This window comes from Trichechus manatus, unplaced genomic scaffold, assembly GCF_000243295.1.
Source record: "Trichechus manatus latirostris isolate Lorelei unplaced genomic scaffold, TriManLat1.0 scaffold00157, whole genome shotgun sequence".
NCBI lineage: Eukaryota > Metazoa > Chordata > Mammalia > Sirenia > Trichechidae > Trichechus > Trichechus manatus.
Genome location: NW_004444093.1, coordinates 2,717,249 through 2,730,874, shown reverse-complemented (window position 1 = coordinate 2,730,874; position 13,626 = coordinate 2,717,249). Strand labels below are relative to the sequence as shown.

At 42.9% G+C, this 13,626-nt stretch overlaps 1 protein-coding gene across 4 annotated transcripts in view; it reads left to right on the top strand.

The window, feature by feature from the left end:
- The window catches only part of SPECC1L (sperm antigen with calponin homology and coiled-coil domains 1 like), a 272,749-nt gene that overhangs the window by 201,307 nt on the left and 57,816 nt on the right, over nucleotides 1-13,626 (top strand). For 3 of the 4 annotated variants that reach the window (XM_023740531.1, XM_023740528.1, XM_004386171.3), the window contains one exon: nucleotides 3,544-3,646. In XM_023740531.1, coding sequence (XP_023596299.1) covers nucleotides 3,544-3,646 — 103 coding nt within the window. Of the gene's footprint in view, nucleotides 1-3,543; nucleotides 6,039-13,626 lie in introns of those variants that run through there. The other variant, XM_023740527.1, reaches the window with a different exon arrangement.

Below are 13,626 nucleotides of genomic sequence, written 5' to 3'. Positions count from 1 at the left end.
GCAAGTGAAGGTGTATTGTTGGCCTTGCCAGTTGAAGGCAAACTGCTTCTGGTGGTCCTTTGAAACAGGTATGGAGAAAAAGACATTAGCCCGATCAATAGCTGCATACCAGGTACCAGGAGATGTATTAGTTTGCTCAAGCAGTGAAACTACATCGGAATAGCAGCTGCAATTGGAGTAACCACCTGGTTAAGTTTTCGATAATCTACTGTCATTCTCCAAGAGCCATCTGTTTTTTGCATAGGTCAAATAGGCGAGTTGAATGGAGATGTGGTGGGAATCACCACTCCTGCATCCTTCAAGTCCTTGGTGGTGACAGTAATCTCTGCAATCCCTCCAGGAGTGTGGTATTGCTTTTGGTTTACTATTTTCCTAGGTAGGGGCAGTTCTAATGGCTTCCGCTTGGCTTTTCCTACCATAATAGCCCTTTCTGTATTTGTCAGGCATCCAGTGTGAAGGTTCTGCCAGTTGCTGAGTACATCTATTCCAATTATGCATTCTGGAACTGGGACCTGGACCTACTGTGAGACGGACATGAGCCAGGACCCCATTAATAAGCTGACCTCCATATGCCACCACTCTGACTGGTGGGCCACAGTGACGTTTTGGGTCTCTTGGAGTTAGTGTCAGCTCAGAGCCAGTGTCCAGTAATCCCCAAAAAGTCTGATTGTTTTCTTTTCCCCAGTGAACACTCACTCTCGTAAAAGGCCGTACATAGATCCCTTTGGGGAAGGCTGGGGGAAGGATTAACAGTAAACATTTTTGGCAGTGTGTTGGAGTCCTTCCTCAAGGGGACCTGGCCTCCCCTTCATTCAAGGGGTTGTGGGTCTTTAAACTCGCTCAAATCTGGGAATTGATTGAGGGACCATGACTCTCTATTCTAGCAATTCAAGTTAGACTGCTGTTCACTTGACCTAGAATTCGTCCGTTGTATAGATCAAGTAAATATTTAGTAGATTTCCTATCTATTTCACTCCTAGGGACACCATGAGTAAGTAGCCAACACCATAAGTCTATACAAGTCAGACTATATTCTGATTACTACTTTGACTCCTCTGTCTATTACTATAAACACGCCCACCTTGTCATTGTTGATTGAGTGCAGCCACTTGCTCCCTACTGCTACGGGGTCCAATCAGCCCCATTATAGTTAGGTGTCTTAATTCAGTTAGGGCAGTTCCCACTGTCAAATCTGACTTACATAAAATAGCAATCACAGCAGTCTTCAAGGATGCTGGAGTTCCCTTCACAAATTTGTTCCTCACAGTTGTGGTAAAAGATGTGTCCTCCGGACACTCCATGTGTGGATCTCTGGGTCTAACTTGATAAATCCACTCTAGCATGCCAGTTTCCCTAAGCCTTTGGATACCTTCTTCTACAGTATACGAAGGCAGGTCTGGTACTTCAGCTTGATTTAGTGTCAGCCACCTCATAATCCATGCTTCAACAACCCAACCAAATAAACGATTAGATTCTTTCCTAACTTCTCTAGCTGAAACATTGAATGAACAATCTGTGCTTAGTGGATCCATATCAATAAACTCGGACTGATTCATCTTTATGTTCCTTGCACCATTATCCCACACCCTTAATAGCCATTCCCACACATATTCCCCAGGTTTCTATTTGTACATATTAGAAAAGTCAAGTAGTTGTTTGGGAGTATAGCATACTTCCTCTTGGGTCACACTTTGTACTTTACCTTTTGGGGCTCGTTGGGACTTCAGCCTAGTTATAGGTCTAGAAGCCAGAATCGGTAGTGTGGATTTGTTTTGAGACCATTCAGCATTATCTTGAAAAGGATCTACCTCAGGCGATGCTCCAGGCAATGACTCAGGCAAGGGCTTTTTAGAGGCAGCTGGGCTAGGGCTAGTACCCTTAGATGGGAGTGGAGGGGCTAAAGGTTTTTCTGGGCAGGGTAGTTTAGCAGACAAACATGAAGTTATCTCTTCAGATGGAACTGGTTCTGCTGGCAGGAGTGATTGATTGGAACTTACGGGCTCAGTGTCCCCAGCTTCCTGATTATCTGTCCATATGTCCCCATCCCAAGTCTCAGGATCCCATTTCTTCTCAGTCAATGCCCTTACCTTAACTTCAGACCCCTCTCGAGGTTTGCAATTGAGCTGGCCTTGTAATTCAGCTACTTTTACAGTAAGACTCTGAGTTTGGTTTTCAGCAATTTCAGCTCTGTTACTACAAGAAATAAGGCTTTCTTTCAAAGCACAAGTGGAAGCCTTGAGGTCATGTATGCGGTACTTGAGCCTTGACTCTGAAGCCCTGAGTGCATCTCTTTCCTTCACCATTTTGTCTAGCAAAAATAGGACAAACCAATCAGCTTCCTTAAACTTCTCATTCTGACAAAGCTGTAGAAAGATATCACATGTATGTTCACCCTAAGCCTCGCCTTTCACCAATACCTGATCTACCGGTGGTGATATTTTGCGTATTTGTATCGCCACCTCGCTTCATGGACTAGCAGTGACCTCTTTACTGCTGGAAGCAGAGTCATCAATGTCTTTAAGACTAATCAGACTTGAGAACCAATTTAGAAAACTCATCCTTACAATTTTGTTTCTCTAGAACCACTCCCGGTACCAAATGTAGTAGGCTGGGTTCTCTAGAGAAGCAAAACCAGTAAAGTGTATAAATATATATACAGAGAGAGAGATTTATATCAAGGAAACAGCTCACGTGATTATAGAGGCTAGAACATCCCAAGTCTGTGGATCAGGGTAGAGGCCTTTCCCAAGTCACGCAGCCGCAGAAGCTGGCAGGCCCAAGATCGGCAGGTCAGAGAGCAGGGCTCCCGCTCACAGGTTGTGCAGATTGACGATTCCCAAGTTCAGCAGATAAGCTGACAGCTCTGGTCCCAAGAACCAGAGATGAGATGACAGGAGGCAGCCGCAGGATCCAGAGAGAGCAAAAAGCCAGAACATCTGCTTATATTCAGATGCAGGCCATACCCCCAAGGAGAGTTCCTTTCATCCAATCGGCTATTCACTGTATATTCAATCATCGGAGTGATCACATTAAAACATTGAGAATCATGGCCCAGCCAAGATGACACACAGTCTTAAACATCACATATGGTGAAATGATTAAGGACTTAAAAGGTTGGCTACAAAAATGGTAAAAGAAAACCAAAGCGTAAAGATTGTTGAAGGATAAGATAGTGAATGAAAGGCAAGAACCATAGCTTTGAGATGCCACCAGTGTCCGGTGGTTCTTCCCCCTTCAGAACATTCTGGAAGGCATTTCATTAATTGTGAATGCATACTGTGTTGAATCTTGGTCACTTGCCATGTGGATGAGGAGTAGAATCCCTCTCGAGGACTTCAGAGAGCCAAGACCTCTGTGGTCTGTGAGACCTTAAACTAAAAGTTGATTGCTATCATGAAATGATGACCTTAGCGTGTGCGTTTCTCCTGTTAAAGAGTACGAACTACTACTCTTCTCTTCTCACTGTTTGTTGGATTTCTAGTTTATTCTAGTGCTCAGTTTAAAAAATATTTCAACTTTGGGTTCCTTATTTTCACTTATCAGGGAAGAAAGGAAGGACCCTCTCTCAGCACTGGCAAGAGAATATGGAGGATCAAAGAGGAATGCCTTGCTGAAGTGGTGTCAGAAGAAAACAGAAGGTTATCAGGTAATGGTATGGTTCATTTGTCCCACATGAGCAGTTCCCAAACCGAATACCAGTGTCATAGCCCAGTGTGTGTCTCACATTAGAAACGATGAAGTCCTATACCAATTCCAGAAATACATTCTCCAAGTCTTACCTGCATGTGGCTAAGAGTCACTTCGATGAAATTTTTGTTACCTTTCCAGAGTACCTAATCTTTCTAGTTCAGCTATTACATCGCTTTCTTATTCAAGTCCAGATTAAATGCTACCCTTGAGGTCTCATCTGGACTTAAAATGAAAATATATTTATTTTACTTAAAATTTAACAGTTTAATTATTACGTTTATGGTATTCTTTTGGCCACGTTTTTCATCATGTATTTCCTGGTCACTGTGCTGTTTTTGCTTGTGCCCTCATTGTTTCACATCTGGACTATTGCAGTAGTCTGCCTATTTCTCCACTGTCTGTCTGTATCTTTCTTTCAATATTTTATTCATGCTTTAAGTCATGTTAAATATGGCATTACGAGGAGGTGCTGATGCCATACAAAATGGAAACCTCTAAAATGTGTCCATTTGACTGCAAAAAAATTTAGATTCTCAGTGTCCTTACATATTATTTTAGCTATAGAGACTCTTGATAGCTTACAGCCAGTGTTCTTTGTTGCTGTTTCATATTTTGGTGCAACTTCACAAACCACAGCATGAGAAGGTATGGGATAAAGAATTTTGTTTTACCCTAGGTAAGATGGCATTTGTCCTTGGCTCTGGAGAAATAACCCTTGGAGTAATTGGGGTGCCTTGGTCTGGGACTTGCAGCCCACACCAAAGAATTTGTGCTGGAGAGTGGGGCCTGGCCAGACCAGAAAAGACTCACCTGGGAGGCTGTTACCAACTAGCCCAAAGACGCATGAGTTAACCTATCATATAGGACTAGCCAATAAGAGCCCTGAACATGGAGGCACAGAGAGCCTCCTGTTTGGTGGGAATACCTGCTCTCAGGAGTATAGCATGTCTTTAACTCATGGAAGCTCTGCACTGTTAACCCATCCAGACCTTGCCCTATGAGTCTCTCTTTTTTTTTTGGCTATAATAAATCCACAGTTACAAATGTGGTATACTCTCCATGAATTCTGTAAGTCGTTCCAGCAAATTACTGAACCCAAAGCGCCAGTAGGAGCCATCATATCAGAAAGTAAAGGTATCATGTGGACTCCTGAGCTTGCTGCTGGCATCCTAAAGAATAGTGGGAAAGCAGCCCTGAATTTGTGACCAGAAGGTCAAAAGTTTGGGGTGTTGCGTGGACTCCACAAACTTACGGCTGGCATCTGTCTATTTGGCAGTCTGAAGGATGGTATCCTTTTAATTTGTGAGCTCTCACCCAGCTCCAGGAGCTACACTTAGAGAAGGGACGTCATGGGAGCAGCTAGTGACAAAGAAGTGGAAATGTGAGGAGTGGATCAGTCTCTACATTTTGGGGATTGGATTCATGCTGATCTCACTGTACAGAAGGGAACTGGGATTTACAGTGCAAGGGATTGCTTTTATATGGCCTTTCTTGCCGTGGTCTTGTAACTCCTACCAAATGATTGGAGGGAACTATGTAGATAAGGTACTTGTGGCCCACCGAGGGGATTGGACAGCTTGCTAATAATACAAACAAGGTGCATGGCACCCTTGTGGGGGTGGGACCATGCAAATAAGGTATATAAAATGAGGGGATTTGTCAGCTTTGCCATCCATCCTGCTAGGCTTAAAATGAGCCATCCCAGAGGTGGAAAAGGGGGACCCCACTACCACCAAGAAAGAAGAGCTTGGATTGGAACACATCTTTGGGTCCCAGAATCCCTACACTGAGACCCTCCTAGGCCCAGGAGACATAGAGACAGAGCTGTAACACTGGAGAAGGTGAGAGATGGCAGGAAGCAGTGGCAGAGAAATAGCAGCAGCAGAGGCAGCAGAAGCAGGAGACCGGCAGGATATGGCTTGGTGGGCTTCCTGCTCTACAGAACAAGAGAACTGAGCACCTTTGGGCAGGAGGCTTGCTGGCAGAGTAGGGTGCCTCCGGGCACTGGTCAGCAGAGCTAGGCTTGCGGACCCACGGGCCTAGAGAACTGAGCACCTCTGGGCACTTATTGGTGGAGCTAAAGAGCTTTATAATACTTGCCTAAGCAAGGAAGAGGGGCAGAGAGGCCGAGGGGCAGAGAGAGGCCTGCCTGCAGGCATGACTGAGAAGAGGCTGTCCTGATCGAGGAACTGTATTCTGAATTGTTTCTGATCTTGGATTGTAATCTTTTACTTCCCTAGTAAACCCCATAACTGTGAGTAGTGTTTGTGAGTTCTGTGTGGCCATTGCAACAAATTATAGAACCCAGCAGAGAAGTAGAGAGTGCTGTGGGAGGGACAGCAGTGTCAGAATTGGTTAAAAAAGTTGGAGAGAGGAGGTATGTCTGACCTCTGTTTCATAGGAATCAGCTTTGGTCTGTTGATGCTGAAAATGATTCTCTTTCCTTCCTCTTGTGAAGTTAGATGAGGAGGTCAGACGCCCCTGCCACACCATTTTTATGGGGTTATATATTCTTGGTCTCATCACATCAGTCCTCATCTCACTAAAACAGCACAAAGTAACTAGCTACTACATTTGCAGACAATTTTTGTGTCAAATAGGTAACAAAGTAGCAGAGGAACAAATTAAGATCTGCTATAAACAGGTCCTTTACAGACAAGTTTGTACATGATTTCAAGCAGTGATCCTCAGCTCATTTAGGATTAAAGAGCCAGGTGTATTGCAGTGGACTTTGAATTCTCAGAAAGCCATAGTCATCAGTGAGGATTTATTAAAGATCTCCATGTCTTCAGCATTAGATAAAAAGGAGATGAGTACATTTTTTTGTTCTTAGAGATATTTGAAATATCTTAAGGGGCCCCAAGTTTCTCCAGAGTCTATAGCTGAGATTTTATTTTATTTTTTGGTCTCCCCAGAATATGGTTTTTTATCTCTAAAATGGTAACACTTTAAAGCTGAGGGATTTCTAACCTGGAGGTCTAACCTAATATTTTAGCAGTACTAGCATCCCAGACACAGAACCTTTAAAAAAGGTACCCTAAATTCCTAAACTGACTATATTGCATAATAGTTTAAAGTTAAATGTTTGTGGTAGAACTAAACAGAGAATCAGCCAGGAAATAGAAGATTGAACAACACTATGTAACAGGTAGGCCTAACACTCAGCCCAATAATAGCGGAATACATGTTCTTCTTGTGCACATGGAACATTTGCCAGGGTGGACCATATGTTAGGCAATAAAACAAACATAAGTAAATTTAAAATGATTTAAAAAAAAATCATACAAAGTATCTTTTCTGACCACATTGGAGTGAAATTAGAAATAAATAATAGAAAGAAATTTAGAAAATTAACAAATATGTAGAAATTAAACCATACTCTTCTAAATAACCAATGGGCAGTGAAGAAATGACAATAAAAATTACAAAATACTTTGAGGAGAATGAAAATGAAAGCATATATGCCAAAAATTACAGGATGCAGCAAAAGCAGTGCCCAAGAAGAAAGTTGTAGCTGTGAACACCTACCTCTAAAAAGATCTCAAATTAATAACCTAACCTTTCAGTTTAAGAAACTAGAAGAAGAGCAAACGAAACATAAAGGAAGCAGAGGAAAGAAGATAAAGATTAGAACAGAAATAAATGAAATAGAGAATAGAAAAACAACAGACAAGATCAGCGAAACCAAAAGTTGGTTCTCTGAAAAGAGCAAAACAATAGACAGACCTTTAACTAGACTGAAAAAGAAAAAAAAGAGAGAGAAAACCCAAATTAATAAAATCAGGAGTGAAAGAGGGGACCATTAAACTACCACCCTTACAGAAATAAAAGGGATTATAAAGTAGCACGGATTGAATTGTGTCCCCCAAAAATATCTGTCAACTTGACTGGGTCGTGATTCCCAGTATTGTATAACTGTGTACCATTTTGTAGTCTGATGTGATTTCCCTATGTGTTGTAAATTCAATCACTATGATCTAATAAGATGGATTAGCAGCAGTTATACTGATGAGGTATACAAGATTGGATAGTGTTTTAAGCCAATCTCTTTTGAGATAGAAAAGAGAGAAGCAAGCAGAGACACATGGGAACCTCACACCACCAAGAAAGCAGTGCCAGAAGAAGAGCGCGTCCGTTGGACCTGAGGTTCATGTGCAGAGAAGCTCCCAGACCAGAGGCAGATTGATAACATGGACCTTCCTCCAGAGCTGACAAAGAAAGCATTCCCTCGGGCCCTGAATTTGGGCTTGTAGCCTACTGGACTGAGAGAATAAACTCTTTGTTAAAACCATACTTGTGGTATCTGTGTTAGAGCAGTGCTAGATGACTGAGACATAAGGTAACACCATAAAGAGTTGGAGCCCTAGTGGTACTGTAGTTAAGAGCTCGGCTGCTAACCAAAAGGTCGGCAGTTCGAGTTCACCGGCCACTCCTTGGAAACCCTATGGAGCAGTTCTGCTCTGTCCCATAGGGTCTCAATGAGTCAGAATCAACTTGATGGCAACGAGCTTGGTTTGTTTTTGTTTTATTTTATAAACAATTAATTGTATGCCAACAGATTGGATAACCTAGATGAAATGAACAAATTCCTAAAAACACACACAAACTACCTGTTATGGATTGAATTGTGTTCCCCGAAAATGTGTGTTGACTTGGCTAGGCCACGATTCCACCATTTTGTCATCTGATATGATTTTCCTGTGTTATAAATTCTACCTCTGTGATATTAATGAGGCAGGATTAGAGCAGTTATGTTAATGAGGCAGGACTCAATCTACAAGATTAGGCTGTATCTTGAGTCAATAAAGAGAGAAGTGAGCAGAGAGACAGAGGAACCTTATGCCACCAAGAATAAAGAACCAAGAGGGGAGCACGTCCTTTGGACCTGGGGGCTCTGTGTTGAGAAGCTCCTAGACCAGGGGAAGATTGATGATAAGGACCTTCCTCCAGAGCCAACAGAGACAGCCTTCCCTAGAGCTGGCATCCTGAATTTGGACTTCTAGCCTTCTAGATTGTGAGAGAATAAGTTTTTCTTTGTTAAAGCCATCTAATTTTGGTATTCATGTTATAGCAGCTAAGATACTAGACAACTAAGACACTATCAAACATGACTCAAGAAGAAATCGAAAATTTTAATAGCTGCAGTGCAGTGGATTGCTTTTGTGCAGCCTTTCTCGCCATGGTCTTGTAACTCCTACCCAAGTGATTGGGCGGGACTGTGCAAATAAGGTAATTGTGGCCTACCAAGGAGATTGGTCAGTTTTTGCCATCCTGCTGGGCTTAAAAGAGAGCTATTTCCAGAGCAGGGGAGAATCCCACCTCCACCAGGGAGGGAGAGCCAGGAATGGAACGTGTCTTTTAGACCTGGGATCCTGTGCTGAGAAGCTCCTGGAACCAGGAGACCGAGAGAGAGCTGTAATACTAAAGATGGCAAGAAGCGGTGGCAGAGAAACGGTGGCAGGAGATGGCGCAGTGGGCTTCCTGGCCCACAGAGCAACACAGCTGAGTGCCTTTGGGCAGGAGACTTGCTGGAGGAGTAGGGTTCCTCTGGGCACTTGCTGGAGCTAGGTTTGCTGACCCGTGGAGCTAGAGCTAAGCACCTTCAGGTCAAGGCTTACTGGCAGAGTGGGGTACCTCTGGGACTTAATCAGCAGAGCTAAAAGAGCTTTGTAACACTTGCCTGAGTAGGCCAGAGAGAGGCGTGCCTGCAGGCACAGCTGAGAAGAGGCTGTCCTGTTGGAAGAACTGTACCCTGAGCATTCCTGAACTTGAATTGTAACTTGTTGCTTCCCTAATAAACCCCATAGTCATGAGTATTGTCTGTGAGTTCTCTGTGGCCATTGCAGTGAATTATCAAACCCAACAGAGAAGTGGAGAGTGCTGTGGAGGGACGGTTGGCATCAAAATTGGTAAAGATGACGGAGCAAGGAGGTAGGTTATGTCTGATTTCCACCTCATGGGAATCAGCCTTGGGCTGTTTATCTTGATTCTCTTTCCCCCTTGTGAACTTACAGGAGGTCAGACACTGCCCCCACGCCATTTTTACAATAGGTCTATAACAAGTTGATCAAAATTCCTGTCAGAATCCCAGGTGCCTTTTTTTGCAGAAATTGACAAGTTGGCTATAAAATTCATATTAAAATGCAAGGAATCAAGACTAGTAAAACAGTCTTGAAAAAGAACAAAATTTGAGGAATCAACACTTCCTGATTTCACAACTCACTACAAACATGCTCCGCGTGACTTCCGTTTGGCCAGCATCCAGCCACGTATACATTTGTGATCCCATAAGGTTATAACAGAGTTCAGAAATTCAGTTGGATAACGGGACATAACCAGATGTCACGAACGCAATAGTTTCCTGCCCGTGACACACCTATCTCCTATCTCTTGTATATAAAGCAGTTGCACTGCTAGGCATATAATGGTAGAGCACATATATATTACAGAATCCCATATAGCTTTGCTAAGTGTGTAATACAGTGTTCACACAACGTCCAAATCATACAACATCCTGTTTCACAGAACATATCGTGGACGTTAAGCGATGCGTGACTGTACAAAGCTACAGTAATCAAGACAGTGGAATGAAGCATAAGGATTGACATATAGATCAGTGGAATAGAACTAGGAGTCCAGAAGAAACCCTCACATTTATGGTCAAGTGATTTATGAGAGAGTGTCAAGACAATTCAATGAGGAAAGAATAGTTTTCAAAAAATGCTGTTGGAATATTTGGATGTCCACCTGCAAAAGAATAAAGATGGGCCCTGTTTTGGTTATCTAGGACTGCTATAACAAAAATACCACAAGTAGGTGGCTTTTTTTTTTTTTTTCCCCAACTTCATAGTAATCATAAAAATAGCATTACCTTTGAAAATAATTGGTAGGTTAGGTTTTTCTCACTTAGTCAGAATTCCCACATAGGCACAATGATTACCAGGAAATCATAGCCAATTGGGTATTAAAATGAATTACTCATAGTCAGATAATATCAAAGGTACAATTATACTCATTTCTTCAAATATGTTTTAATAATTTATTTTACTTTTTGTTCAGAGTATACACAGGAAAACATACAGATTTCAACAGTTTCTGCATGTACAATTCAGTGACATTGATTATTGTCTTCAAGTTGTGCAACTGTTCTCACCCTCCTTTTCCGAGTTGTTCCTCCTCCATTAACATAAATTTACTGCCCCCTAAGTTTCCTATCTACCGCATTTTTTCATAAATAACGTGCCTACACATATAATGCATATGGCATGCTTAGGAAAATAATGGGGGAGGGGCTTGCACGGTTGGCACAAAGCATAATGCACGTGTTATTTGTGTAAAATATGGTAGTCTTTAGTGTTTCTGTTGTCAGTTTGATCCCACATAGATAGATCTTAAAAGAGCATAATGCTCAAGGCAGGCATTCTTTATTGGTGAAGCTAAACTACTGTTTGGTTTTAGGAAGACTTCAGGGAATTTTATTGCTTTGAAGTTTTTAAAGATTATTTCAGGGTATCTTAGGCTGTGTTCTCTAGAGGAGCAACAAAGGTGAAGTGTATATATAAATATATACAGAGGAAGTTATTTCAAGGAAATGGCTCATACAGTTGTAGAGGCTGGCAAGTCCAAATCCGTGGGTCAGGCATCAGGCTGGAGGCTTTTCCTGACTCACATGGTTGCAGGGGCTGACAAATCCAAAATTGGCAGGTCAGGCAGAATGCTGCTGGCTCATGGGGTTGCAGGAGCTGGCAAATCCCAAAATCTGAAGGTCAGGCATTAGGCTGCTGACTCATGTCCCAAGACCCAGAGGTCAGAGGATGACGAGTATGATGCCGGTTTGAGAGTGAGAGTGCTTTGCCAGAACATCTGTATATATTGGATGCAGGTGACAGGCCCAAGTAAACTCCCCTTTCAACTGATTGGCTGCTCATATCAGATCACAAAATGGAGGATGATTATATAATATCTACCAAACCACTGAGAATCATGGCCTAGCCAAGTTGACACATAACCTTAAGCATCACAGTCCACCTCCTGTCAAGTTGGAACCTGTATACATCCCCTTAAACCGTACATAATCTCTAAATAAAGCCAAGTTTGAAGTCTTACTTGCACCTAGCATGATAGAACTAATGTGTACAACCGAAAACACACTAGCCCAGTTTACATCTTATACTTTATAATCAGCAGTGGAATAAGAGAGGGAGGAAAACAAAGATATTTGCTATATATGTGTATATCTGTATGTATGTGTGTATATATATGTGTATGTATATATATGTATATATACACACGCTAACACACGCTTATAATAAGATATAATCAAAATAATTACAATCCCCATTTCTGCAAGTGGTCTTGTGGGTCTTGTGGTCATAGCTGGTATTTAAAGCTACCTTCTCCCACCACCCATTCTGTATTCCCTTTGCCCTCAGCAAGCACCTCAGCTGCTGGTGGTTCTTTGCCTGGTGGGGTGACCCAAACCTTCATTCCTGGAGGGTCTGGGCCATTAGTAGTCTTGTTGGAATTGGATTGCTGTAATTTTCCATTGAGTTTCATCACAGGGCATAGAAGTATTAATAGATGCCCTAAGGGATCTTCTGTATTCCAGACATACTCTTCTTTACCTCCATTATGTAATGTCAGTCCAATTTCCCCACGGTAATCAGGATGAATCACACCAGCCAGTATGGTAACTACCTTCTTTGCCTGTTGATCCTGAGGCATAAGGAGCCCAAAGTGGTCAGGTGGCATTCATAACTTCCAGCTCAATGGAATTAGACCTCTAGACTTGCAGAGCATAGGGTCACGAGGACAGGAAACAAGTGGGTCACTAGGGGTAGTAGTGAGCGATGCCACTCCCATTCCCACCCCCAGGTTCCTTGACCTGTGAATCCTGGCTGTGGGAGAAACAGCACCGTATGTTGAACGCTGGTTTAGAGCATGTACAGCCTCCTGGAGAACATTGTCCCGACCCTGCAATGTATTTACCACCTAGCTGATGCTGTAATTGTGTCTTTAGAAGGCCACTCCATTCTTCTGTCAAGCCAGCTGCTTCAGGATGATGGGAAACATGGTGAGACCAGTGAATTCCATGAGCATGGGCCCATTGCTACACTTCGTTTGCTGTGAAGTGAGTCCCTTGATACGAGGCAGTGTTGTGTGGTGTACCATGATGATGGATAAGGCATTCTGTAAGTCCACGGGTGGAGGTTTTGGAAGAAGCATTGTGTGCAGGGAAGACATATCTGTATCCAGAGTTTAAGTGTCGATTCCAGTAAAAGCAAAACACTGCAATTTCTATGATGGAAGTGGTCCAGTGTAATTAACCTGCCACCAGGTTGCTGGCTGATCACTCCTAGGAATGGTGCCATATCAGGGTCTCAGTGTTGGTCTCTGCTGCTGGCAGATTGGGCACTCAGCAGTGGCTATAGCCGAGTTGGCCTTGGTGAGTGGAAGTCCATGTTGCTGACTCCATGCATAACCTCCATCCTTGCTACCATGGCTACTTTATTCATAAGCCCCTTGGGTAATGACAGGAGTGGCTGGGGAAAGAGGATGACTGGTATCCACAGAATGTGTCATCCTGTCTACTCGATTATTAAAATTCTCCTCTGCCGAGGTCACCCTTTGATGAGCATTCACGTGAGAGACAAATATCTTCTTTGACCCATTCAGAGAGGTCTATCCACATACCTCCTCCCCATACCTCCTTGTCACCAGTTTTCCAATCATGTTCCTTCCAAGTCCCTGACCATCCAGCCAAACCATAGGCCACAGCCCATGAATCAGTATACAGTTGCGCATCTGACCATTTCTCCTTCCAAGCAAACTGAACAACCAAGTACACTGTTTTGAAGTTATGCCCATTGAAAGGATTTTACTTCACCACTGCCCTGCAGGGAGATCCCAGAAAGGGGCTGCAGTGCTGCTGCTGTC